Source organism: Myripristis murdjan, chromosome 8 (assembly GCF_902150065.1).
Source record: "Myripristis murdjan chromosome 8, fMyrMur1.1, whole genome shotgun sequence".
NCBI classification, from domain to species: domain Eukaryota; kingdom Metazoa; phylum Chordata; class Actinopteri; order Holocentriformes; family Holocentridae; genus Myripristis; species Myripristis murdjan.
In genome coordinates this window covers 11059978-11087171 of record NC_043987.1, presented here as the reverse complement: position 1 = coordinate 11087171, position 27194 = coordinate 11059978, and the positions used below count along the sequence as shown (strand labels likewise).

At 40.7% G+C, this 27194-nt stretch overlaps 1 protein-coding gene across 2 annotated transcripts in view; it reads left to right on the top strand.

Annotated features, from left to right (window-relative positions):
• The first annotated feature begins 4989 nt into the window (after positions 1-4989).
• mgat5b (alpha-1,6-mannosylglycoprotein 6-beta-N-acetylglucosaminyltransferase B) overlaps positions 4990-27194 on the top strand; it is a 65026-nt gene continuing 42821 nt past the window's right edge. For both annotated transcript variants that reach the window (XM_030059096.1, XM_030059097.1), the window contains exons 1-3: positions 4990-5057; positions 6765-6877; positions 24483-24627. In XM_030059096.1, coding sequence (XP_029914956.1) covers positions 4990-5057; positions 6765-6877; positions 24483-24627 — 326 coding nt within the window. The remainder of the gene's footprint in view (positions 5058-6764; positions 6878-24482; positions 24628-27194) is intronic.

The window sequence follows — 27194 nt, the reverse complement described above, 5'->3', positions numbered from 1 at the left end:
CCTCGGCCAGGGATTACTGATCATATGTACCTGGCCAGTTAGCAGCACCAGCAGGACTGAGAGGAGATGAAGACTTCTAATGAAATCTTCCCTAATTTCAAGGTTTTATGACTGGAGTCACAGTCAATGTCAAAAATCAAGGCAGCTCAGCGTGGGATTGGCAGTTAATTACAAATTACAAAGGCACGGCACAAGATTGTTCCCCTCACTTCAAACATGTCAAATAACGATCGTGAGACGCTGCTAATGGGAATTAAGGCTGTAGTCAAGGCAGGAATATGTGTATAAGCAGGCAACAGAGTCAGAGATTACAAATTTTATCGCCATTTTCTTTTCAATTTATGCCCTCATTGTGTAGTCATGACTTTGTCCAGATATTGATGGAACAATCAAAGAAATTATCCCATTGAATGAAATAACTTTTGAGATGCAATTGAATCACCTTGTGGCCCCCAGGCTCAAGTGACTGGAGCGAAGAAATTAAATCTGCAAACATCCATGTTGAATATAGCTGTGTGATTGAATTTACTGTGAGATTACTCACCGTGATTGCACCATTTACTCTCATGCTGTTGAATAAACAGGCACTGGAGCGTTTGATATCATCTATGTCTATGATGAAACAGAGCAGATCGCTTTTGGTTTGCAATTGTGTTTGTTTGGACATATTAATAACAGTATACATAATCCATTAGCCTATAGGTAGGTGATCAATAATGCTGCTTATGTTTTAAGTCAGACATCAAGACAATATCTGTTATGGCAGATCTATAGGTGTCTCATCCCATCTTACAGCATTCAACCAGATGAGAAGATGAAAGTAGGACCTGCATCAGCACAATGTGATTAAATGACATGTCTGACAAATGACATTGAGTCATATCCGTGTTTTATAATGCAAACCTGGTAGCTCTGCTTATTGACAATGCTTTATCTGTGAACATACTGGCAGAAATTGACCATTTCTGGCATGCAAAAGCTGTAATGGGCAAAACTGTAGACATATCTAACACTGACATCATGTGAGTGTCAGTAGAATTGCTCCTGAAAAGCAGGCACTGGGCTGTTTCCCCACCGCTGTCAGTTAAATTAGCTGTTGCTGTCCCTTGGGCTCTTGTTTATATTATATGCAAATGTGGGAACGGGTGGTCTGTTTCCTCTCCCTTGAAAAAACAGAATTCCTTGCCATGTTCCACGGCTTTGTGGCACTCCCACTGAGGACATTTAATTGTCTGACACATTATGTCAGTATGTGTTATTTGGCTTAAAATAAGATACTCACCGAGGAAAAGACATCAATCTAGAGGAGGACACTGGAGACTGGAGATGTTTTATATGTATGTAAATGCTTCAACAGTTTGGCATACAGTTGGTTCGACTGAAGGTCAGCACAGAGAGAATGCTATTAGATCGCTGATGTCTTATGAGCTGCACTGCAGTCTACAGAGCAACAAATTGCAATCTCTGCTCTTCTAAATCTAATTCACATTGAGTTTGCATTTATGTGTCTATGTATTTAACAGTGGTTGTTCACAGGCCTTGTTCCTATGATGGAACTGAGTATTCAAAAGTGATATCACCTGCCTGATGGACAAACAGCGCTAGAAACACTGGACGGAGGCCAAAAACTCGATATCTGCTGTAGGATTGTTTCCACTTGACTGTGTTTTATTTCTACTCTGATCACACCTACAAAGCCGCAGTGCAATCGATTTTTCATCCATTTTGCAATGAAGCCAGGGTGAAACTGAGTAGCTTCATCACACCTAAGCCTTCATTTTCCACTTCTCTGTTTCCCTAGGTGATTCCTTTCTAGTAAAGTACAAATGCGCTGTTCAATGTAATGTAATCACTCTTAAGATTTCCTTGGCCTTCCCAAAGGGTGTCTTAGCGAAGTAGATGGAGACCAAACTGTAGATAGACAGCAATAGAAGTGGAAGCAGTGACTTAGGAATCAAGAAGATAGGTTTAGACAGAGGTAGGACAAGCAAGAATGAGAAAGACAGGAGAAGAAGAGAAGCAGGAGAAGAATAAAAACAATAAATAAGCTATACTATGAGAAAGGACAAAAATAGAAGAAGAGAAGGGGAATAAATGAGGTGGTGTGAGAGACATGCTGAGTGAAGGATGGTGGTGGTGTCCTTGGGTAAACTCTCTGTGGGTGGTATCATAATTCTAGTTCCCTTCATCAAAGGCTGTGAAAAGTATCGCTGATTATATGACTACTCATTTATCTCTAATGGCTAGATATGGCTTTCATAGAAAGGGAGACTTTTTTGCAATCAGTTTAGATTGTACTGACACATGCACAGACACACGTGTGCACACCCACACACACAGACTCAATCTACCTTCTGTAACAGCTAACTTACTGAGGTTTTCTGTCAGCCAACCATGCGTTAAAGCCCCACCGCCCCCCACCCCTTACACACCTCACCCCCAACCCAGTCAGATTAATGCCAGCGATATTGCCATTGTAAGTGAATGTGATCTGACCAGTGATGCATTTTAAATCACAGCCTCAGTGAGCAGCAGTGGTAGTCTCACTGGGCTATAGGCTAGAGGCAACAGGCAGGGCCAAGGCCCCATTTAGTGAGTGTGAAAACGGTTACCATGGCAACAGAGGAAGCTGCTTTCTGTCCACTGGATGTGGCCCTGACTGACTTGTAAAATGACCAGTCTTTTTTTTTTTAATCACTTAAGGTTTCTCTGTGTCATGTCTTTCTGTGAGTACTGGTGAGATGGAGCTGTAGCGATGCAGAAGTCATGCCACAATTCAATGACACAACTTTATAAGGCACATGGAAAAACCCAGAGATAAAAAAATCAACAACTGGCAGCGTATCAGGAGCAAATGTTAGAGGTTCATCCATTCATTTTCCATACTCGCTTTTTTATTTCTAAAAGGCCTGAGGGAGGTTGGAATCTATCCCAGCACACTGGATGAAATGCAGGGAAACACCTTGAACAGGTTGCCAGTCCATCACAGCCCTGACACCTACAGGCAATTTAGAGTCTCCTGTTCACCTGACCTGCATGTCTTTGGACTGAGGGAGGAAACCCACGCAAACACCCACACAGAAACATGAAACTCCTCACGGGAAGAAACAGTGCTGAGATTTGAACCCAGGACTTTGTTGCTTTGAGGTGCCAGTGCTAACCACTGAGCACTATATTGCCCTCAGTCTATCTATCTATCTATCTATCTATCTATCTATCTATCTATCTATCTATCTATCTATCTGTCTGTCTGTCTGTCTTTTTATCTCTTTATTTACTGACTTATATTTGTTGCTTAAATGCCCCCTAAAATAAGTCAGCTGAAATCAAACCTGTTAATGTGATGCAAAGCTACATCTTGTGCTGCAGTGACAGAACATCAGTGATCAGGTGGATCAGGTCTGTGTCCCAGAAGCATTAGTTCAAGGATGGCCCCTCTTAATCTACAGCCCATCCTGACGCACTCTCTCTCTGCAACCTCCATCCCTGCCCTGTCGTCTCTCCCCTTTGCTGCCCATGTTATGCCCAGGAAGGCGCCAGCTCTACAGAGTGATCCAGGAGCAAAGCCTCTGCACCCAACCTAAGCTGGATCACAGATGCAATAAACTGCCAGATAATGTCGTATTTAAAATGCAATGCACCCTCTTTTATAAAATAACTACTGGTGTTAATAGGAAAGTTGTTGTTACAGTATCAATCTGAACATATTACTAGAGTTTTTGGCAACAGTTAAATTATCAGGCCTAATTAGATATTTTCACACTATTCACTATATTTTAGACTATCTACTTTTAACCATTTCTCTGTACTGATATCCACCACACATTACATTGTTTCACTATTCCAGCAGCCACAGCTCAGTGTACATTGCAGTGGTCACAACCCTCAGTGTGTTCTGCATTAACTCCGATGGGAGACGCTGCGGGGCCGCTGTACTGCACCTTTTATCGCGGCGCTGTCCATGGTGCTGAAATCTGTTCCGACATACACAACACGTTTGTCGTTATTAGAAAATGTGCCAAATGTAGCCTATTTTTGAAGATATTTTCAGCCTTCTCTCAGTTATTAGACCAATACTGATATGTTTTGGAAAATGAATCTTATTTCAGGTCATGTCTCTAGAGCTAGACAGTTCGTGTCATGATTGATTGAGTTGCAAAAAAAAAAAAAAAAAAAAAAAAAAAAAAATCGACGTTTCAGTGGTCAGTAAGTTACTGTTGAGTTGAACTGACTGTTGAGTATTATAAATTCGTGGGCGTGTGCGAAATTTTCTTAAGGTATCAGTACTCATGTTATAACAAACAGAAGGCAGCTTGCTGCAAGATATCGTCATTTAAAAGGAAAATATAGCGTTTAAGTGTATTGGAAATAAATTAAATTATCTTACCTCACTATCATTCTGTACTTTCCCCCAGGAATATAAGGTTTTATAAGAGTATGGGTGTAAGCTAAGCCTAGTCAAGTAACATTGAAACAGCCTGGACCAACTTTTGATTTACACTGTGGGTCGTTAGATGGCGCTATCAGTAAACAGACGACAGCTGAGGCGCTCTAAGCAGCCGTATAACGAGAAGAGAAAGTCCGTGCACCGTGCAGTCAGTCCAGGCGCACTCGCAGGAACTGTATTGTTGGGCTCGATGCGCCTGTGTGTAGCTCGTTGAACAGTACAGGGATGCAAACTGGCTGACATGAAAAGTAAAGAAAGAAAGAAAGAGAAATCACTCAGTTGTGTGGTCTAAGTCGCGGCTCCTGCCCAGTCCTCAAACAGGAGGCGGACTAATCAACCCAGACAGTGTTGCTGCGGGACGCGCCAGCAGGGCTCCTGCTTAAGTTGGTCACAACACGGATAATAATCGGGCTTTCAGGTTATCAGCGCTCTCTCCGTCATTCTCCCTCAGGACTCTGGCGCAAAGTTATGGTTTTGACGCCGGTTTCCAGAACGCCGCGCACAATGTTCGGGGGACCCGGCGCTTTCTCTCTCTATGGAAAATGATCGCAGCCAGCACCGACCTTTCCACTATGGTGAGGCGATGTCTCCTGACTTTAAAACCGTTCAGGTAAGTGGGCACTCGAGTTTACCCATTATAGGATACAGAAACTTCACAACCGTCCCAGTGTAGTAGCCTACCTGACATTTCAAATAACCCTACATTGTGGGTGGTCAAGTTGTCATTGACGTGCTAGAATCTGATTAAATTCTCATTTGTTTGGAACCGTTGCCTAATTTTTATTAACCCCAACCTCAGAAACGGTTTTTATACATTGTCAAAAAAAAAAAAAAAAAAAAAAAAAAAAAAAAAAATAGAAAGACGAAACACACACTTATTCAAAATCATTCATTGTAGGATTGTACTGCGATATCATTTGATAAAAAAGTGCTTCAGACACACTACAGGAATATGTCGATTCCTCTCTTGTGAAAGCAGAGAGTCTTGCTCAAAAGAAGTTCGGGCCACTGATACTAATTGAAACAGCTGATGTCAATTGTGTAATTAACTTCTCACGAGCAGCAAAGTTTCACAGACAGCTGCTGAGCAAACTGTGAAAGCAAATTCCGCCCTGAAAACTTCCAAGCCAGGCACAAGCCAGACTTCTAACAGCCAACATGAATTTAATATTTACTAATTAAGGCACTGATAATGTGAGAACCAGTTTAGGCACTCATTCTTTCAAGCTTGTGGTTCCCTGATGGTGTGCAGCTTTCTGCATGAATACAATGCATATTGGTCACTGCAGAAGTATATGGCTGGCTCTATAAGGATGCAGAACTCATATTGTTGTGTGTGTGTGTGTGTGTGTGTGTGTGTGGTGTGTGTGTGTGTGTGTGTGTGTACAGAGGATTGAGGGGAAAAAAAATTCTGTCAGCAGGAACTGTACTTGCTTGTCTTGTGTGTGTTGTGTCACACAACCTCCATGCTTGCCTGGGTGCCTGGGTGCTAAAAACCAGCCACTCACCATTACCCCACTGGACAGTAATATGTCATGACAGTGCTCTCAGGCTCCAGCTCTTTGCCTGAAGTACAGGTTTTCTTTTAAAAAACTAGTACCACCACACGCTGAGAGGAGAGTTGTCAGTTTTCTGCTCTATGAGAATTCAGAGAAGCACACCATGGCATGCAATGTGGAAATCTGTCAGAGTGTCTCACACTACCACTCTACAAAAAGGATTGTTTTAAAACGTTTACATTTGCGTGAGCATTTTCCCAGCGGGACACTTGAAGCTCGCACTGTTCAGCTAGTCAGGCCATGTGTTTCAAAACCCTGGCACTCAAGAAATGTTTACTGTGTTCACTGCACTCTCAGAAAACATGCAGACATTCAGCTGTAATTTTATGCTTTTATTTTGACTGTCTGCTCACTGAACACAGTGTGTTGCAGTCTTTCATGTAATGGTTCATTTGAGATGGCACAGCCAGGCGAGTACACAATGCATTTTTCTGGTTTGATGGGTACAACATGAACTTACTGTATGTATGTAAAGCACAGGGCATGCTACATAAAGCATATCACCAAGGACATAGACACATCATGATTTTATCTCCAAAGAGCTTTACTAGAAGTGAATCCTCTTGGGCTTCTGCGATAGTTAAACTGCTGAACATCCCCTGTCTGATAGTTTTTATTCTTACACTTTTCTTTCTCTCTCTGCCTTGTCTTCCTCTGTCCTTTTACACACCTTGATCTGTCCCTCCCCGTGAGTTGCAACTGAGTTGTGAGTTGTCTCTGTCTTCTGACCCCACCTTGTCTCTGGCGCTCTCCTGCAGGATCTTTGTGGCGGGAATTGGCTTCTTCAGCCTGTGCTTCCTAATGACCTCCCTCGGGGGGCAGTTCTCAGCCAAGCGACCCGGAGATTCTCCCTTCACCATGCGAGCTGAAGGTAAGCCTGTGGTTGCATGTCAGTGCTGCTTGGCAGCCTCAGACTGCAGTGGCTGAGCTGGATGCTCATAACGAACAGTCAGGAAAGACGCTGAGAGCTTCATGGGGCTTCCTTGATTGCCACAATGGGCTGATAGACCCCCTGAGTTTGCTCATCAGGAGTTGGTTGGGAGTCTGTGGACTTGAGACTTGCTTGCCTCTCCTCGATCTGTGTGAGGACCTGTTGGGATCTCATGCATAGGCAGAGTTTGCGGGGGGGCTGGGGGGGGGGATTGCCCCCCCTAGCGTCTGAAATGTGTCACTACATTGAGTCAAAAATAGGTCCAATATTTTTTTTTTCCTGTATACATATCTATAAACATTTAAGCAATGCAATAAAATAAGATTATTTTCAGAAATAAATATGAATTACATTATGTTTGGTATTGTAATAAATAAAATAATAAAAAAAAAATGTTTGCCTCCCCCAGCGCAAATTTCAAACTCCGCCTATGATCTCATGTCTACCCGGTGCACCAGAACCTTTTCTGACAAACATATTATATAAAATTCACTTACAGCCTCTGGGTCTTCACCCCACTACATCTGGGGAGGTAAACACCTATTTGAAATTATTTATTTTTGCTTTATTGAGTTTGTCAGCATAACGGGAGGGGTCCTATTAGTAGGCTACATACTCTGCATGTTAAATGAGGTGTACGTGTCACAGTCCCCAAGCACATACACGGTCAACATAACCAACATATCCAAGTCAACAAAACAGCAGCGTAAAATTTCACTTTAGTGAAGTGTTCTAGTGGCTCTCTGGTGGTGTTGTATATTTCCTGTAATGCAATCAGTGTAGTGTTCTAAGAGGATTAACAAATTTCTACTTAATAATTCTACTAGGAATAATGAAGTTTGACAGGTGCTTTTTAAGGCCATGGATATTAAGATAAGAACTTTAATGTATTTGCTGAGACAATTTGGTTTGCAGCTTAAAATGGAAATTACAGCACTTATTCCATTCAAGACAAAGTGAAAGGGCAATCAGCATAACTAGACAATAGAGAAGAAACCATCAAACAGGTTTCTGTTCAACTCGACAAGACCTTCAGAAGGTAAAACTGTCAGACTGAACGCTGCTGACCGCTCTTTTTTTACATCAGATGAAGGACAGACAAAAAAAGTCCCAGGAGAACTGAAAGGTAATCAAGGCAAATCAGTGACAGCAGTCTTAAAAGGTGAGTTTTTGGAGTTTTTAATGCCCTGTGAAACTGGGATTGAAAAGCATTCATTATCTCCTGATGTTACAGGTTTTCAAATTTACTTATTTATTTATTTATTTATTAACTCACTAAAGTTTCAAAGACCTTTTATTAGATCTAGTCACTGTTTACTGAGAGGCAGCTGAAGTGAAGTGATTTGGGCATATGACATTAGGATAAGTCATATTATTGAAACAATACCTCCAAGAACAAAATATTATTGACAATAAGTATTATTGATAGTGGAAAAAAAAAAACCTTAAGTAGTGATTTGATGTTATTTAAACAATGGTGGTGGTGGTGTCCAGCTTTGACCTGTAGATTAAACCCCATTTAAAAATAGTATATATCAGAAGACATGCTGGTTGTGTGAAGACTTGGCAAGAATGGCAAGGACATCTAGCAACCTTTTATTTACTCAGCTGCCCACTGTGCTAACAGTATTCTGGCTGATGGATTGCACCCCATTTAAAATACATTTCTCTGCTGTTACTACAACGAAATGATTGGAGCAACAGTGGACCCAAAGATGGACAAATATGTGCTAAGTTGACGAACCAGAGGATACCTGAAGGTGAAGATCCACCACCACAAAAAACACACATTTTTTGAGGCAACATTTTGATCCGTCAGATCTTCCTCAGGCACATGTGAAAGAGAACAGATCTTTCATATAGAGGGAGCAGTCACATGCTGGTCAACAAGCAGCAGGGAAACCCATCACCAAGATAGCTGTGAAAATAATCTATCTAGAGGGAGTATTCAAGAAAATAGAGATATCAGATCAAACATGAATCAATCAAAAAAAAAAAAAAAAAAAAAAAAAAAATCAGTGTTAAAAATGTACATTGTTCAATACAGAAGAAAGGCTGTTATGACAGCATTTTAATATGGTTATAATTTTTAAAAAATGACAAGCGTCTAATTATCTAAAGTGAATTATTAATTTTCAGACAAGTGTCACAGAGGCTTAAACACAACTGTGGAAAAGGCAGGCAAGATACAGATACAAGCACAAAACTCCCATGTAGCCCATATTAGCATGATACATCCAGATGTGCTTAGATAGTTTGTAAAGTAGGTAGGCGTGATTTCCTCAATCAGATATCCTGCTCCACCTCCAGCTTACACTCCCTCCTAATCAGCTTCACCCTGTCATCCAGACTGGGATTTCCACTGGTTTTCCAACTCCAAGAAATTATAAGCTAGTGATGACCATAAGGTGTAAAATGGCATTTCAGAAACCAATTTGTGACACATCAACAGCTACGTCCATTTTTGTTATTGTCAGGAGTTGACAGGCAGCATGTGTGTGTTGGGGGTCTTATTATATAGTCTCAATGTACTTAGAATGGGAAATGCATAATTTAATCAACACATGAGTAAGGATGAGATTTTTATTTCCATGCTTTATTTCATTGCAAACCTGAGATGTATGTTCTAGAGAAAAAAAAAAAAAAAACGTGATGCAATTACTTGACAAAGTGTTTTTCTACCGAGGACAACGGACCTTGGCTGTGTTAAATTCCAATAGGTGACAAAACACCACAGCTGAAGAGAAATTATAGATATCAGTTTCCTGTGGCTTTGAAAGTGGCAGCATCACTGAGCTCCCTGGGAAGGCCATTCCAGAGAATGTGGCTGCTGCACTGATCTTGCAGAGATCAGTGAATTAAACTTGAGAGTCAAGAAATGGGGGAAATTTCAAAACGGAAGCAGGAGGTGTGGGGGTCCTGCTCAAGAATATTTTAAGATTCAGAGACCTTATTTCCTGCATTCTTGTGTCCCTTTCTGTGCAAAATCACAAAGAAAATATAGTGTGGAAACTGCATCTGCATCTTAAATTTCGCCATGTAAAGATTCTTCCTTTACAAACAAATTGGCTGCGTTTTTCTATTTCGTCCAACTCCAACAGCTAGTAATATTAACATAACCATAGAGATTACATTTTTGCACAGCAGTTAGGGTATTGCCTTTTTGTTTGTGTTTCTATTCTTTACAAATACAGTGAATGAGCTAATTTTGCAATTATGATTGAATATGGGCAAAAATGAGCAAAATTTACACTACAGAAGAACACAGAGAGTAGGGCATAAAAATCAAGAGTCTCTTGTGAAAATCATGAAGGTTGGCAAGCGAGAACTAAAGCCATGCCAGAAGAAACCCAAGCTACTGCAGTGCTACCATCACTGAGAGAAAATTTTAGCTTTCTCAGCACGCTCCCTCTGTTTGTGCTATGTACCTCTGCATATAAAACACACAAACACCAGGCATTTGAGAAAGTCAATGTTAGCTTTTGGGCTGTTGTTTCTCATCTTTTTATCGCCCGCTGGGCACAGTGTTGACACCGTGTCTCATCCTCTGCGACCACTATCAGCTGACAGGGAACAACCAGAGCTTATGGTTTTTAGGATTTCATTCCTCAGTTTTGTTTTTTTTTAATGTTTATGCATTTACATCCTTATCTCACAAGGCATGTGCAATATTTCATATCTTTCTATTTTGTTGTATGTGATTTATTATTGTGTCTTGGTGTACCACTGTACTGTTTGGTCGGCTATGTTTTTGTCTATGTTGCAGCACATATTGCCCAGGTCAAATTTCTGCAAAAAAGTATTTCTTATCTTAGAATTGATCCAGATGCCTGAGGGAAAAAAAAAACGAAACATAATTTATTCAGCAGCTTTAGTTTGCATTGTACATTTTTACACGGATCTCAATTTATAGTTAAGTCAGTGAGGCATCAGTAAACAGTGAAAGGCTATGCCGTCAGTGTTGATTTGTAAAGGTTAACAGGTAATTGGTTTTATGCCCTGACAACTGTCAGTTACATTTTCAAATTGTTCTTTAAAAAGACAGGCTACATGGTATCAAGCGTGATACAACACATCTTTCTGGTTAAGTCACATGCCCTGGCTATGTGACCCCTTGATGACCCTGATTGCCTCATCCTAACATCATTGGTGCCAACATGTATAACGATGTTGTCATAGCTGGCGTGTTAGGATTGTGCCTTACTGGAGTGTCCAAGCATCCTAAGATTACCTTCTACATGGGGACCTCTGGCCCGGGGAGACAGGTGATGGATACTGGCATTGCTAGCCTGATCCCTCAGTTAACTGGCCTGTGACTAGCATGCAGGGCTTGGGGCGGTCGAAGCAGAGGCCGACCAACAGGATTAGCAAAACAGGATCAACAACTGGAAGTGGTTGCGAATCAGGTGGTACAAGTGACGGCAGGTAGCGGGGAGAACTCTTGTCTCTTGAGATCGCGACCAACTCTGTTGTTTTCTGCCAGTGGAACTATGCGCCGTCGCTGTGGTTAGCAAGGAGGCTGTTCACTGTAAATGGTCACTACTGTTGCCTAGTAAATAGGTTTCCAGATTCAGTGTTTGGGAGTATATGGTACGCTCTGAGATGACACAATGGACTTGTTGCGGATGCTCCGCTCGCATCGGACACGCTTCCAGTCAAGGCGAGGTGTCAGCTAGCAGGTTTAAGATAGCATTAGCAGGGTAGCTGGCTACGGATGAGGAAGCAGATTCCAGGGCAACAGCAGAGAAACATGCTGGGAGAATCCGGGTGAGCCTGCTTGTGATTTCGAGGTTGAAATCGAATGCTCATTTGATCGATTTTTGATTCAGAGTCGAAATACGACCACCCTACCTATAAAACAATACGCAGAGAAAAGCAAGCAGAGAAGAAAAAGGCTAGAGACAGGAGGGCTGTACTGATTAATGAACCAACTCTCAGGCTGCAGTCTTGGGAAGACATCTGGCCTCTAGCTCATTAAACAGCCGCCTGCTAGCCAACCAGGGAGAGCCAGGCTATGTAAACTCTCTTTGTTTGTGTATTGTATGAGTATTTGTCTGCATGTCAGTGTGTGTGTGTGTGTGTGTGTGTGTGCGCACGCCGTGTGTGGGATTAACGGGAGAGGAGGGGCAGGAAGTTAGTGTAATGAATGGGTTATGGTGAGATATAAACACACATTTCTCACATGCATCCATGCAAAAAATATTGAAATTACATAAATGCAGTGTAAACACCTGAGCAATCACGGTATTGAATTTGAATTGAATTTCAAAGGGGGAAACGAAAAGGCCCGGCTATATTGAGAAGAATCGTTTACCCTGTTTTATTGCTGTTCTTCAACAGCAACTGAAAGAAATGTATATATTCTCACTGTACTCGGTAGATTGTTGTTTTTTTTTAATCACAGATCTTCTTTGGATGCATCCAGACACAGAAATCGTTTCAAGTTCCAGCATTCAAAAACGGGTCCCTCTGTTGTTGACACTTAATGTATGATTCAAAGCAGAGGCATAATGTAGCGTTGGGATTTGTGACACTACAGAGTCAGACACAGGTAAGAGGCATTCAGCTGCATGTGGACACCTAGCTTTAACCGGCCTTAATATGCATGGATTGCTCATTACTAGTCCTTTGAAGGGAGAGAAAACTAATGATGTGAGGTAGGAGAAAGACCGGGGGCCCGGATAAAGACTATTTCTACCAGAGTGGGAAGCGTGGGATGGGTGAGACGTTTGATCCTGGATTATCTGAAAGGCTGCAGAGTTGTACTGTGGTTTCTAATCAGGTCTTTGAAGACCACCTTCACAGTGTGTCCCTTTACCATGAGGGTCTTAATGCAGCTTTGCCACAAGTAGGGAAATAGAAGGAGATTCAGTCAAGCGTTACCCCAGTCAGTGTGAGAATGTACAAATGGCTCAAGGTGAATATGCTCTCTATACCTGCATGCTCCATTACTCACCGGTTTCTCTCACCTGTTATCTTCTAAATGATTTTAACCCTATGAAGTCATTTGTATCATATATGATGCATGTTATCAGTTAACACATTCCATTTTCAGTTTAATCAATACTTGACCAAAATACTGTTGTACCATACCATTGGCACTTCAAGTACTGTCATATATGATACAACAGAAAAATCGTATAAAGACATATTTTTTGAAAAATCTTTTTTTTTTTTTTTTTTTTTTTTTTTTTTTTTTTTTACATTTTGTTATAGGACTAAATTTCAAAAAATTTGAATTTTCTGCCAATTTTTTTCATAGTTCAGGCTTTAATCGGGTTAAAATGGAAATGTGTGGCAACAGACATACAAACCATTGCATCTCTAAATGAAGGCATTACTCGTTACTTGTTAATAATTCATGAACTCTAACCTCCTGCATTTTTCCTTCTAACATTTTGGCTATGTGGCTTGCTATTTATTGCATAGGGAATAGAGTATATTTGAATTGGCAAGAATGACAAAGTAACCATGCATTGTTTGGTGTCTGAGCCACTGAAGCTCATAGTTTTTCTCCATCACTGAGTGGAGTAACAGTACATCAGGTGCATTATGTTCCACATCCTAGTCTCGACAGTCTTTTGACAGACTGATGGACAGTGGAAGGTGTTTTATTTCATGGCTGAGCGATCTTCACTACCTGCTGCATAAAAGCGAGATTTTTATGACACTACTCGCACTGGAGATGTGGCATTTTGCAGGTCTATGAGAATTATAAACTGTCAGAACTTCATTGAATAAAAAATGAGTTAACTAATCTGCCCAAAATAAAGGTGCTCTTTTCCACAATGTCTGGATGTTCTGAATCAAAGAAATTATCTTTTATAATGATGAAATTTCACCTGTGGCTAAGAGGCGCTAAAGATGGTTCTGCGGGTGACTGCATGACACTGGGCCCCAACAAAAGAGAGGTGTGAATTAAAAATGACTGCTCTTTCACGAGCTGCTGTCATGTAGTAGAGAGACCAGAAATTTTTTTTTCTTGGATTGTGAAATGGTGATGGGTATTTTATTGACTGTTGTTTTGCCAGCCACGATGGGTAGTGACGCCTGACAAGATTCAGTTGTTGGTTTTTCTGTGTCCTGGTGTGGGATGAGCCGCCAGCATCTTTGATTTGAAAACGCATATTTGTCAGGTATATAAAGCTAAGGGTGATCTAAAACGATTAAAGGTAGAAGCAAAATTCCTTCATCCAGCATATTAAGCACTGAGCATTATATTTTTCAAATTTAGTATTTTTGTTACTCATTCATTTTTGGCAAGGTTGACACCTTATATTACAATTTCCAAAGCTGACTATTGTTCGGTATGTAGTGTTTTTTGTTTCTTATTGTGCAAACAGAATCAAAAAATACATTTGAGAGCACAACTATCCACACTGCAATCAACAAATGGTTTATTGCAAGCAAAATGAATTGTGATTAACATGTGAATCCAAATGTTTAGTTTGTGAATCCACAGTTGCAATTTAAACACAGGCTATAGTAGCCGTTCTGATCCACACTCCTATCCAGAAAGTGGCGCTATGCTGTTACATACCTGGATGTCGTCAAGCTGTTGAGACTGACCAATGGACAGACGTGTCTCACCTCTTTCAGTGGACGTCCCACCCACTTAATTCAGCTCAACAGCAAGCAAAACTTTTGGATTCACAAACAAAGCTTTTCAATTCAAGCTTTTCAGTCTTTGTTTCGCATTTCAATCACAAATTTTTTTTACTTGCAATAAAATGCTTTTTGATTGCAGCGTTAATAATTTTGCTCACAAGTCAGTTTCTTTATTGCAAACCTGTTCTGTTTGATTGCATCAATAACAAAAAATATTTTTGTGTAGCTTGGATTATTGAGAAATAAGTGTTCAATGTAGTTCTTAGTGTAGAGAATTCAGAGCTTTCAGTGGATTCAATTATCCCCACAGAGAGAGAGGAAAGGAGGTACAGTGGTACATTTGTGGTGGCAGTTGTTTCTACAAGTTAGCTATCATATTTAAACAATGTTACTTGTACCTAAGTGAGGATGTATGCAGGTACATCCATACGCATCTAACTACAAGTAAGTAATGCAGAGATGTGCTGTGCTACGTCGCCGTGCAGTCATGACAGTGACATGGCGTGTTCGCTGATTGATTTCATGGTTGATTCTGTTCAGAGCCGTCCTCGGCCCTCTCTCACACAGCCATGATTTGGAGCATAAATATTCTTGATAAAACACTGTCAGTGATGCAGAAAGAGCCGTAAAGTGGGTCATGAAGTTCACTCAAAGTCTTTGTCTAGGTAGCATTTTTCCTATTCTGTTTTTTTTTTCATGCATGCAAGGCATTCTGATTTGAAAAACAGGGAATATGTTTATGCAGATGCTCATCATATTTTCATGGTTCTGCACAAACTGAGCAGCGAGTGCTTAAGAGTATCAGCCTCCTCTCCTGGCAAATTGCTGCACACTGCAACACTGCAACAGCACACTCATGTGTTTTAGTGTGTTTATGAATTGGAATGGAACAGCGTATGCTTTTAATACGGACGCTAAATCAGCAGACTGTGTATTGTGTGCCTGAGTCAGCCATTTCTTACGTAGCTGGCAGGTGTAATTTTCTATTTTCACTGGAAATACAGTCGCATCCATGTATGAAACACTGCATGACAGTGTGGTTTACATCTGTACTGTGTTTAAATCAATAAAAGCAAAAGCTCAGCAGTGCATCAATACATATCTGAATAACCAAACATCACCCTCATCCTTCTTACTCAGGATGTTTGTATTTGCCTGTAGACTGTGGCGTGGCTGAGGGAAGGATAAAGGAGATTAGAGATAACTGAAGAAAGACTCAAAGATTTAGGTTTTAATTGAAGCTACGGAGAAGCACAGATAGGAAAAAAAAAATAGTACTAATAGTTTCCCTTTTTTCCAGGCTGTCAGGCACAATAAGGGGCTGGGGCTGCAGAGAGGATAAGTGACAGAGGTTGTCTGCTCTAATAAGTTCTGGATCTGGCAGCTCCCCCATGGGTGCCAAAGAGAAGAGAGCAACTCAATCTCAATCAGCCTTTTCTGTAATGAATATTTGGATTAGGAGTGAAAGCAGAGGAAGTGGTTTGGCTCTACGTGTGTGTGTGTGTGTGTGTGTGTGTGTGTGTGTGTGTGTGTGTGTGTGAGAGGGAGGGAGAGAGGGAGGGGCGAGGAGCACTAATTGAAGTATGAATCTATCCTTGTGACAGGTGAAATGGAGAGGTCTGACCCCGAGCTCCTAGGAAACTAGACCAACACATAAATGGTGGAGTGCAGGACGACAAGTTTAATTATTCGGCTGCCATGGCCCTCAGGTGCCGATGCGAAGGAGAACGAATTTCTAAATATGTGTTGCACGCAACACCTTGCCTTTATAGCACTGCTGCAATCAGTGGTTTTACTGAAATATAAACTATCTGATGTTGAAACTACGGTTGCTCTTGTCAGAATTTATGGAGCTAAAGGTAAAAGAAACATAAGAACATGAGGAGATTTTGCCGTTTCATCTTTTACTAGACAATGTGTATCTCTTGATCCAGTTTAAATGATTCTCAAATTTAGAACCAAAACTTGACCTTGGACACAAGATTGCCACCTAAGAATAGTAGAAAATAATGCTCTCTTAAAAGATAGGGTTGTCATTTTTCAACCCGTGCCGTATTAAAATGCTGATACAATGTGGACAAAATGAACATTATTGCTAAGCTTTAATGACTTCAACACAATCTGACAGTCACTTTCAGCCTCAAAAAACATTAAAATGGTCCTTTTTAAAACAAACAAACAAACATTCATTCATTCATCTTCTAAACCACTTATCCTCACTAGGGTCGCGGGGGGGTGCTGGAGCCAATCCCAGCGCACATAGGGCGAAGGCACAAACAAACAAACCAAAAAAAAAAAAAAAATGTATGTCAATATGTCACAGTGCCAGTTTGGGAAAATGGCTGCTCTTTTCATTGGTTGAGGAAAACTCAGAGCTTCTCTTTCCATGAGCGTTCATTCATTCATTCATTCCTGAGATTTAACTTGGTCTCCTACCACTAAAGCTGTAGTGGTGAGGTTGTGCTATGTATGGGTGTCACTGATGGGTATTTTTGATACAGCCTGGGTTGAAAAATACCGAATGTATCCTTTAATGAGTTCATGTTGAATCATCTTGCAATGCTCTTTCAGACTCATCAATATTTATTTATTTTTGTATTTATTTGGATTCCCATTAGTCACTGCCGAGCTACTCTTCCTGGAGTCCACACAGGTAAACATTACATCACAATGCAAAACAATTATATAACCACTATTAAAAACAAACAAACAAAACAATGAATCACCAACAATAAATATTTCAATTATTAATTATAATTCTAACCATGACAAAGTACCCACACTATCAGGAAATGATCAACATATAATCAGTAAAACATTTGCTACCGGTCAAAAATAATATAGTACCACCAAAAACAGCAGTGACTAAGAAAATAAAATTACCAAAAAAAAAAAAAAGTTCCTCGTTAATGGTCATTTAGTGTCATATTATGTAGCTGAAAGTGAGGCTGGCATTCTGAGCCATTAGGTATTTTTTAAAAAAACAAACAAACAAACAAACTCTAAAACCATTTTTGCTTGTTAAATGTGTAATGTCCAATGGCAGACCATTCCATATTTTTATTTCTCTGTGCACAGCTGCACGTTGCCTTGCATTTATTTTTGAGACAGGAAGTGAAAAATAACCTCTTGCTGCATGCCTAGAATTAAAGTTATGGCCATTTCTACTATATGAAAACTGATGGTGCAGTGCATTCAGGATTTTAGACAATTAAAATATTTCTTATGAAACAGAAAAGAGAAATAATCATGTTGGCCCTCACCAGTGACCCACCTTTTGTCCTTATGATGTCAGCTCTATTTCAGTTCAGAGTTATTTGCGGCTCTTGTCTACACCACTGGACAACAGTGGTGTGGTCATCAGTGTAAGGGCAACAGTCTTACACAAACTGCTACTCTACAGTAGCAGGTAATGGATATAGGTTAGACTATAGGTTGACAGTCTCAAGTGAAACCTGAAGAAATTTCTGTGATTCCCTCTCTCTCTCTTTTAAAATCTTGTGTTATTTCATTTTTATTTCAAATCTCAACATTAATTCTATTCATCTATTTTTCTTTTTGACCATTTTTCATTTCTTTCTTTCTTTCTTTCTTTCTTTCTTTCTTTCTTTCTTTCTTTCTTTTAATATATTCAGAGGCATAGGCTAAAAGGGAATGTAGATGGGCCAGAACATTTTAAGCAGCCTTTTTAAAACTTTTTTTTCTTTTCTAAATTGTATGTAAAGTTGGTATTTCTCGATGTGTGCCTCTGAATATTATATTCTTATTCTCCAGCATCACTCTCATTCTAATTTAAACACATTGGTTTGGTGTTTGGAGATGGCAGTAAAATAAGTATTTGCCAGTCCAGGCAGGGTTAAACCGAAGGTTTTCATTGTCAGTTCTACATTTCAGCATTGACAAAGACATATTTTCAGCAGAGCACTTGCCTCCTTGTGACTGTCAAAGACAGATGTTTTGAAAAGCTTCCAGGCACGGTCAGAATTGTGTCCCATGAGAAAATGTTGATTTGTGAAAGATGCTGCTGTTTCTCATGCTGGGTTTTCTTCCTGACTGCTTGTGGATTTTAGACCATGCTTGCAGTGCTGCATTTATTAAGGCTACACAATAACATTCTTATCAACATTTTTTAAAATAAAATAATATTTCAAATAAATATTAAACTTGCTGAATGACAGTTGAATGAATGAATTCTATACTGTGCCACTTATACTTCAACAACTGCAGACAAGATAACATTTTGGACTTTATGTTATGACAATGGCAACATTACAGATGTGTCAGTGTTCGGGTATTCGGGCTGAAATGCATCAAGCCCCAAATCCACTGCGCCACCCAAAGGTCGGAGGATGCCATAACACAATTACAAGCCTCACTGGTATGCACAGACTGGGACATTTTTCAAGGAGGTCTAAATAACAGCGCATCACTTGTCACTGACTATATCAAGTTTTGCATCACCACCATCATACCCACAAGAATTTTTAGAAAATGTCCGAACTCCAAGGCCTGTATCATCTCCTATAGCAGATATACCCTGAAAGAAAAGCAGAGGGAATTTCAGCACAGAGACTGCCTCACTTGAAACAATTAACTGAAAGTATAAGAACGACATTATCAAGGTCAAACTCAAACATAAGGGCAGACTGGAGCAGGAGTTTATCAACATGAACACAAAACAAGCTTTCAAAAGTAAGAACGCTAACTGTTAATGAATCAATTTAAGATTTTTTCACAATCACAGACCCCCACCACCAACATACTTTACACAGTTTGACATGCAGCATCCTCCAACATCTGGAATCACCAACTTCACTTCAGTTCTCTTCATCGACTTTAAAATAGTTCAACACCACCACATGATTAAAAAAATGTGTCCACCTCAGCAAACCTTCACTCCTCATCCACTGGGTCCACAGCTTCCTCAGCAAGAGACCACAGGCTGTAAGAATAGGCACAGCAACATCGTCAGCCATCACCAACACTGGAGTCCCTCAGGGCAGTGTCACCGGTCCCTTCCTTTTCACTCTTCACATAAATGACTGCATCAGTCCTTCACCCTCCACCACATACTACAAATACACTGATGCCACTATCATGCTGCATCGACTGATTGACTAACTCATCACAGCCTATCAAAACACCATTTCTCATCACACACAATGGGGAACTGACAGCTACCTACCTACACACCCCTCTCTGGCCTGAGCCCCACCTCCATCAACAGCAAGACATTAGAACAGATCAGCAATGTCACATATCTTGGACTCACTTTAGACAACAAATGCATTTTTGATCAACACATCGCTTATGTCCATAAACACAATCCCAACAGGGACTCCGCATTATCCGCAAGCTCAGAGCACTTTCAGTTGTTGCTTTACAAAAGCAACATCCGGCCCATGCTGCTGCACTTTTCCTTCTGTCTCTGTACCATGCTGACCATCTGAAACAAAAACAAACTAACCATGCTGCCTCCAAAATCACCCACTGCCCGACACCCAACCTCTCAGTCATTAACGACAGACATCACACGCCTTGCGCTCACAATAGTGAATGACTCCAATCACCCCTTCAATTCACAATTAGTTCTAGATACAGGACTCTGAAATGGTGAAGAGCTCACTTTGGCAGAAGTTTCATCCCTTCTGCTACAACAAACTGCCTCGCTGGCCTACTATAGAGCCAGACTAATCTGTGTGTGATACATGTGTATGTGCTATGACACAGGTAGGGGATGAAGGTTATCTACTATTGAGTAAAACTATGTGCAGGCATGTCTGCTCAGTATCGTATTATGAAGGAATGCACAGGTATAGAGGGCTGCACTGCATTGCAATGCATATGCATATATGTCACTGTTTTATTTATGTATTTTATGTTTTATGTACATGCTGCTCCATACAATTGCCCCTGGGATTAATAAAGTTGTTTGAATTTAATTTAATTGAATGCAGGCACAGATGGCTGTTTAAAGTTTAGGTTTAGCTTGATGTAGATAAGTAAACATTGGAAACTGAATTACCCAACAGGCATTTTTAAATAAAACTCTTCCACCAGCACACTCTGCTCCACACCTGCATCACACCTGAGCCAGCTATTGAAATGAGCTTCTTATGGATGCAGTGCTTTGCAAAGGACTGAATTAGAAGTTGTTTCCAACTGTGGCAGCATTTGAATTAAATATCTGCACTCTTTGCCTCAGAAATGGTCCTTTAGCTTCCCCTCACCCCCTACCTGCAAATGCCGCCTGTCGCACAAACACATGCAGACACACACAAGCACAAATGCATTTTGCTCTCTGTCTCACATTCACCGAAACACTGGTGGCAAGTATTACTTTTGTATCACAAGGAAATAATGAAATCATTTTATCTGTCCAAACATGCACCTGCTGTTTAACAAATAAGAGTTTTTTTTTTCATCCCGGTAATAAATACATCATCTGGATATTGGAGCTGGTGGTGGTACGATTAGTCCAGAGTAGTGAGAAACCATGCAGGGAGCTTCCCCCTGTGACAGTGCCACAGCGTGTCAGACTAAATCCACACACTGCACGGGGGAAGTGGTAATGAGATGTAGTGCCAGTACCACTCTATCAAAGGCACAGTCGTGGTGTGTAGATTGGCATATGGTCATGATTTGTCCACCCTGCTTTGTTGTGCTTGCAGTCTGTTTGGGTTACTGCCTTCAGACAGGAATGGAGGATTAGCATTCTTGTCTGTGCACTACGCTTTAAAATCGATTTTAGATGACATTTTCGTGAAGCTTGGATATTACTTTTTCAGGGTCATTTACCCTTTTTGAACATTTTTTTTTATGTGGCCCCACATGAATCAAATGATAAATATCAATATTTAAATATACACTCTTCAAAAAGATAGTGTCCCACCTGTACTTCTGAAAGATTTGCTTCTCTGTCTCATGGTTTGAGTAAAATCTATCCATGCATGAGTGATAAATAGAGGACAACAGAGACGTTCAATCCACACACGTCATACAGCTCTGTGAATTCAGCATTGAAAATCCATAGCTAAACAAACCATAAGCAGATTGATCAATGACAAACAGCAGCAATGTAGTTAGCCTAATTACATGAAACTTTTTTTTGTCTCATCAACCTACCAGCACCTCTTTTTGCTTGACTCTGACTTCATGTTCACTGCTGGACACATTTTGACAGGCTGAGGTGCAGGATCCCTGGAAATGCCTCAAAGTTGAGCTTAGTTTGCCAGCAGCCATTCGTCTATAAAATGACTATGTGACTACACTGAGTAACAATGATCTGTCAGTCATAAGCATCATTGTTGATTATCTCTAGCAATAAAAATAGTGTAAGTCTTAGTGTATGGATTTTCTAGATGATGTTGTATCATTCTTTGTTCACTTCAGTACTGAGATTTTGGAAGCATGGTGTAGTAAAACATTGTCATTTGATGTGATAGCTGTGTAAGGCCATGCAAAGCCAGTGAGTCCCTTGCGGGGCAGTTGTTTATGGCAGACTGTGCTTTGCTCTGCATGCAGCGAGCTACAGTACAAATGGTGAACTAATTGGAATTTGTTCATGAAATCGATTGTGCTGTGACACCTCTGAAATGGAGTCGTTAAAGGAGATTAGCTGATGTTAAATGGGCTCTTTATTAAACCAGCAGATGAGGAATGACACAGAGGAAGCCCCACATTAGCACATAGATGCTATCAGCTCCTGCTACAGCACTGTCAGCACACGGGACTCTGCCTAGGAAAAACACATTAGCTAGTGTCCCAAGGGAGCACCAAAGAAACAAGAGCAAAAAGAAGCCTGATGAACAGTTGATTGCAAACATATATAAAGCTCGGTTCTAAAAATGTACTGTGTAGGAAGGGTGTTAGGTCTCGGTAATGGTGATTTATGAGCACATTGTGTGTGAAGAACGTTATTGTGAAGAAATATGTGTACTTCTTCCCACACTTTAGCCCAAGGGGTGTGCTTCAGTCTGCTGCAGCAGCCACACTGCAGCTGAGAGTGGATCCTCAAAACTTGGAAAATGTACTGAATCCTTAGCCTCTCTGTGAAGGATCAGTCTTTTCTGTTAAGTCCACAGATGAATTGATTTCCCCCAACATCCTGACAATTAAAAAAAAGAAGTGAAATATACACATAGGAGTGGTAGAATGATATTTTCATTGGATTTGTTCAGATGTTGGTACATACTATGCTTCTTAGACAGTTGGCAGTCAGCAACGAGCAGAGTGAATGTTTTCTTGCATGATATGTTAATATGGTACCCTGCAGTATCTTACCTCTTCCAAATTCTTCATTCATGCCAAAAACTGTAAAACTGCCAGTGTAAAGCTAGAGAGCTACATGGCAGCCCACTTTTTTCTCTGTCTTTCTATCTGCATATGGAGAAGAAAAAAAAAAGTTGTCTAGCTGTTGATTTATTCATAGGGGCATGGGATCATCAGACCAGTTTGACTGAAAATGTTTCAGAAATGAGGGAAACAGTGCGCAGCCAACGGAAGAAAAGCATAAAGGTGGCATAATGGAAAAGATCTTGGGGATATCTGGGTTCTTCCTAATACAATTACCTTCGGAGCTAAAGAATTAGTTACTTCCTTTCCTAAGCCTTGTTCTTGATGCCAAATGTTTCTCTTTCTCCTCTCCTAAACCTCCTCAACATGCGTGCATACACGCACACACTCAGACCAGGAAAAGTAGGTAGTCCTCCTACACAAACACATCAGTTGTTGTAAAATCAGGGAGTTTAAGATCAAACATTTAGTCTTGATTTCTCGCTCGCTCTCTCTCCTCTGTAAAACAGTTTTGTGACAAAGGGGACAGATGAAGACGTGAGCCTGCAAATTATGTGCTATAGTTTCTAAAGCCTAATGTAACTGATGAGGGAACTTGGAGGCTTTCTCTCACTCACAGCTCCCAAGAACTGTGGCTGCTGCTGTTGTCGGTAGCTGCTATTTTTCTCAAGGCTGCAGCACACAAATTCACATTCAAGACTGACATTGTTTTCCCTTGTTAATTTTTTTTTTTAAAACCTCATGCCTGACATTATTAAAAATCCAGCTTATTGTATTTGTCTAGCAATAAATGCATGTGTGAGGCCTTTTGTAATTTTGAACTCCCTTCAACCCAGACACAGTTGTTATTAATAATGCTAGTGTTGAGTGTAAATCTCATTGCAATTACAAAGCGTTGTGGAGGCTCGAGACCTTAACATAAGCAATGCCATCAAAGACCTGTTTTGACCTTGGCATGTGTGGCTACAGGCTTTTTAATTGACTAGGTGTATACTAAAGGCTTCACTCTAGTTCACCACCACTCAGGTCATGAATAATTGGAGCCAAGAGAGAAGGCAAAAAAACAACACTGTCAGACTAATTTGCCTCTTCCTATTTTTGCTGGAATGCCGGCTCCCTCTGAGCTTTTGGATTAGTAATGAAGGACGAGAACAGAGGAGCTGTAATGAAGTGATGTCTAAAAGTAAACTGAAGGTTAAATGGGACATAGAAGGAATGGATTCAAAATGCAATCGCTGGTGGCTCTGTGTTCCTAAATTTTTTGTATTTGAAATAAAACCTGTGGCATGTTTTTCTTGTGCCTGCTTTGCTATATTTTATATAAAATGAAAAGTGGTTATATAAGATATGTAATTTGGCATAGAGAGACCTAACATGCTGTAAAATGGTAAACACTTAAAAGTTCTTAAAAGAGCAGCCCTCTCTCCCTCTCGCTCTCCTTATTTGTCCGTAATTATTGCTCACTCTTTTACATTCTCTTACACTGCTGTCCTCACATTGTCTCACCATTTCTATGACTTGCTAGTACTAACAAGGCTGTATTTCTGTGTGTGTTTGTGCGTGCGTGTGTGTGTGTGTGTGTGTGTGTGTGTGTGTGTGTGTGTGTGTGTGTGTGTGTGTGTGTGTGCGTGTGTGCTTTCAGTGCTAGGTGGCCCAGAATCTCGCGGGGTATTGAGGAAAATAAGCGATATGCTTGAGGTCATCATGAAGAGGATGGACACTCTGTCTAAACTGGGTAACACCACCGACTCCCACAGGCTGGATGAGCTCAGCTCAGCCCTGGACAGGTACAGCATTCAGCCGCTTGCATGTTGCTGTTACTCTAAATAACTAGGAATGTGTTACTCTGAGCCGGTTCTTTCAGTCAGGGGTGTAGCGAGCGGGGGGGATGAGCTGGATGTGTCCCCCTAACATCTGTCCCCAGCACTTAACTCCAGAATATGACCAAACAAATTCCAGCCAATTGTTAAAGCATGGAAACAAAGACACAGACATTTTTATACAGTTTATAATTATTATTAATATACAGTATATTTATAGTTAAATTACAGGCAAATTATCCCCAAAAATTGTTTAAAAAAATTAAATCTTCTGGGCTTCAAAGGGTTAATATATTCACACAATAACAGTGAAGCAACCCAGTGGATTTTTTAATGTAAAAAAAAAAAATGCACATTTTCATTCCATCCCCCTCACTTCTGAAATGATGGCTACGCCCCTGCTTTCAAATAAGAGTCAGTACACGCTGTAGCCTTGTAGGCCAGCACTTTGGTTTTGAATTAGACTGGTACTGCAATAAAAAAGACAAACATGGTGCGATGGATGTTTTTTTTTTCCCTGGATATTTCAGGGGCACATAGCACTGAGGCTGCACAATCATTAGGGAATTGCGGGATGCTAGTGAAGAAATGACTAGAACTTGAACAAAGTGCCGAGTTTAAGCCTCTGGGGAAGATGTCACAACTTGGCAAATATGAGAGTGCAAATCTGCTGTGATCCTGTAAACACAGGCCTACTTTTGGCAGGCCGAGAATAGCCATGTGTTTTAAAAGACCTAGGTTCTAGGCTAACTGAGTCCTAATGTTAATTTAGTAGGGCCTGGATGATATTATACACTTATCCCTTGATACATTTTGATACAATGAACATGATCACACATTAATAAAATTGAGCTCGCCAGATTTTCCCTCGCCAAAATTCTGCCTAACTTTGGAGCAAAATTTTGATCACTTGCTGACAACCTAGCATTACATATTTGATACTAATGGACTCCTTAATATCGTCTAGTGATACCAATATCTCTGTCTGAAGGTCAGGATTAAAACAAAACAAACAAACAGAAAGTTTACAAGACACTAGAAGAGTGATACTTCAGGGAATCACCCCGCCACCCCACCCCCCGACCTCCCCACACCCCCACCCCTTGAACTTGGATCACATCAAACAAAGCAAACCCAGTTTTTTTGCCAGCCTGTCCCTGTAGTGATATCAGTGGTGTTACAAAGGTACTGAAATTGACAGGATTTGCCATGGAGGAGCAGAGGCTCAAAGGTGTCAAGGTTGAGTTTTAGGTGATGAGCAGAAAATCCTGTGTAGGCATCAGCCAGACGTGCAAAGATTTGTGCCACAACTTGGAGGTTGAAGAGTGGAAAATAAATGTTGCCTATATAGTTGAATGCCATCACCATAGCAATGGACAGAAAAAACGTGGGAGTTCATAAAGAGTTGAGAGATTCAGTATTAAAGGGAGAAGAGGGCCAAATATACAGCCCTGGTGCATCCCAGCTGAGAGGGCACGTGCTGTGAAGAGAGAGCTTTGCTGTGTAAACGGGTTTTAAGAAGATGATATTTGTTAGAGTAAACTTCATGCCTTTCCATGGGTAGCTTTAGAAATGAGGCAGACTGTCAGCAAAGAGAGGGCTGAGCTGGGTGGGGGTGGGGGGCTGTTCTTGGTGGACAAGTTGAAGCTGCCATCCCAGAGTAGTGTGCTCTGCGGTCACCATGGCAACAGTCCTTTTCTCATATACTCGCACCCGCTCAGGGTTTGAGAAGAGAAGCTCCCTCTTGCAGCAGTATGCCAGTTTCTGGCTCCGCTGTCCGTGTTGTTCCTGGACATCAGAGCCTCTCATATCACCTTCCTTATATGTTTCCTCACACCCTGCAGACAGTTTCCTCTGAAATCCACTGCAAGAAAACCCTCTTCATAGCAGCCAATAACGTAATAACTTCCCATGATACAGCAATATCATTGGCCACAACATAGATAACTGCTTCCGAATGCAGAGAATTTCCAATGACAGGAGAGTTATGACTTCCACCTAACAATATTCCTGTTTTCCAGAGGGCAAAGTGATAATATTTGTTGTATTCTTGCCAGGACTGTTTGTATTATTATATTTACCTGCACTGTGATACTGTGCTCCTAGAGTTGGATTTTCTCTGTAAAGTGCCCTGAGTGCAAAATCTCTTATTCATTTAAGACTAACAATGATTTAATTGGCCTCTCAGGGACTAAACCTGAAATGTTACAGCAAAAAAGGGCAAATAATTTTTTAAGCCAAAGTAACTGTGTTAATAATCCTCATGACAATATCTCTTGGCTTCATTTTGCTGTGGTCAGGTGATTAAAAACGAGGATGGCTGTGGGGCATTATTGAGCCTAGAGACAAACATGAGAGCGGCAGGCAGGGAAAACTTTGGCCACCTGGTATATTGTTGAAAAAGTAATTAGGCTGGCCTCTTGCTCTTTAATACGTGAGAGTCTCTCCTGGGCAGCATCCTGACAATGTAAATATAAGGTGTTTCTGCATGAGACCAAGAATGTGCGTCTGCACCCGTGAAGGCATCCGTTCCA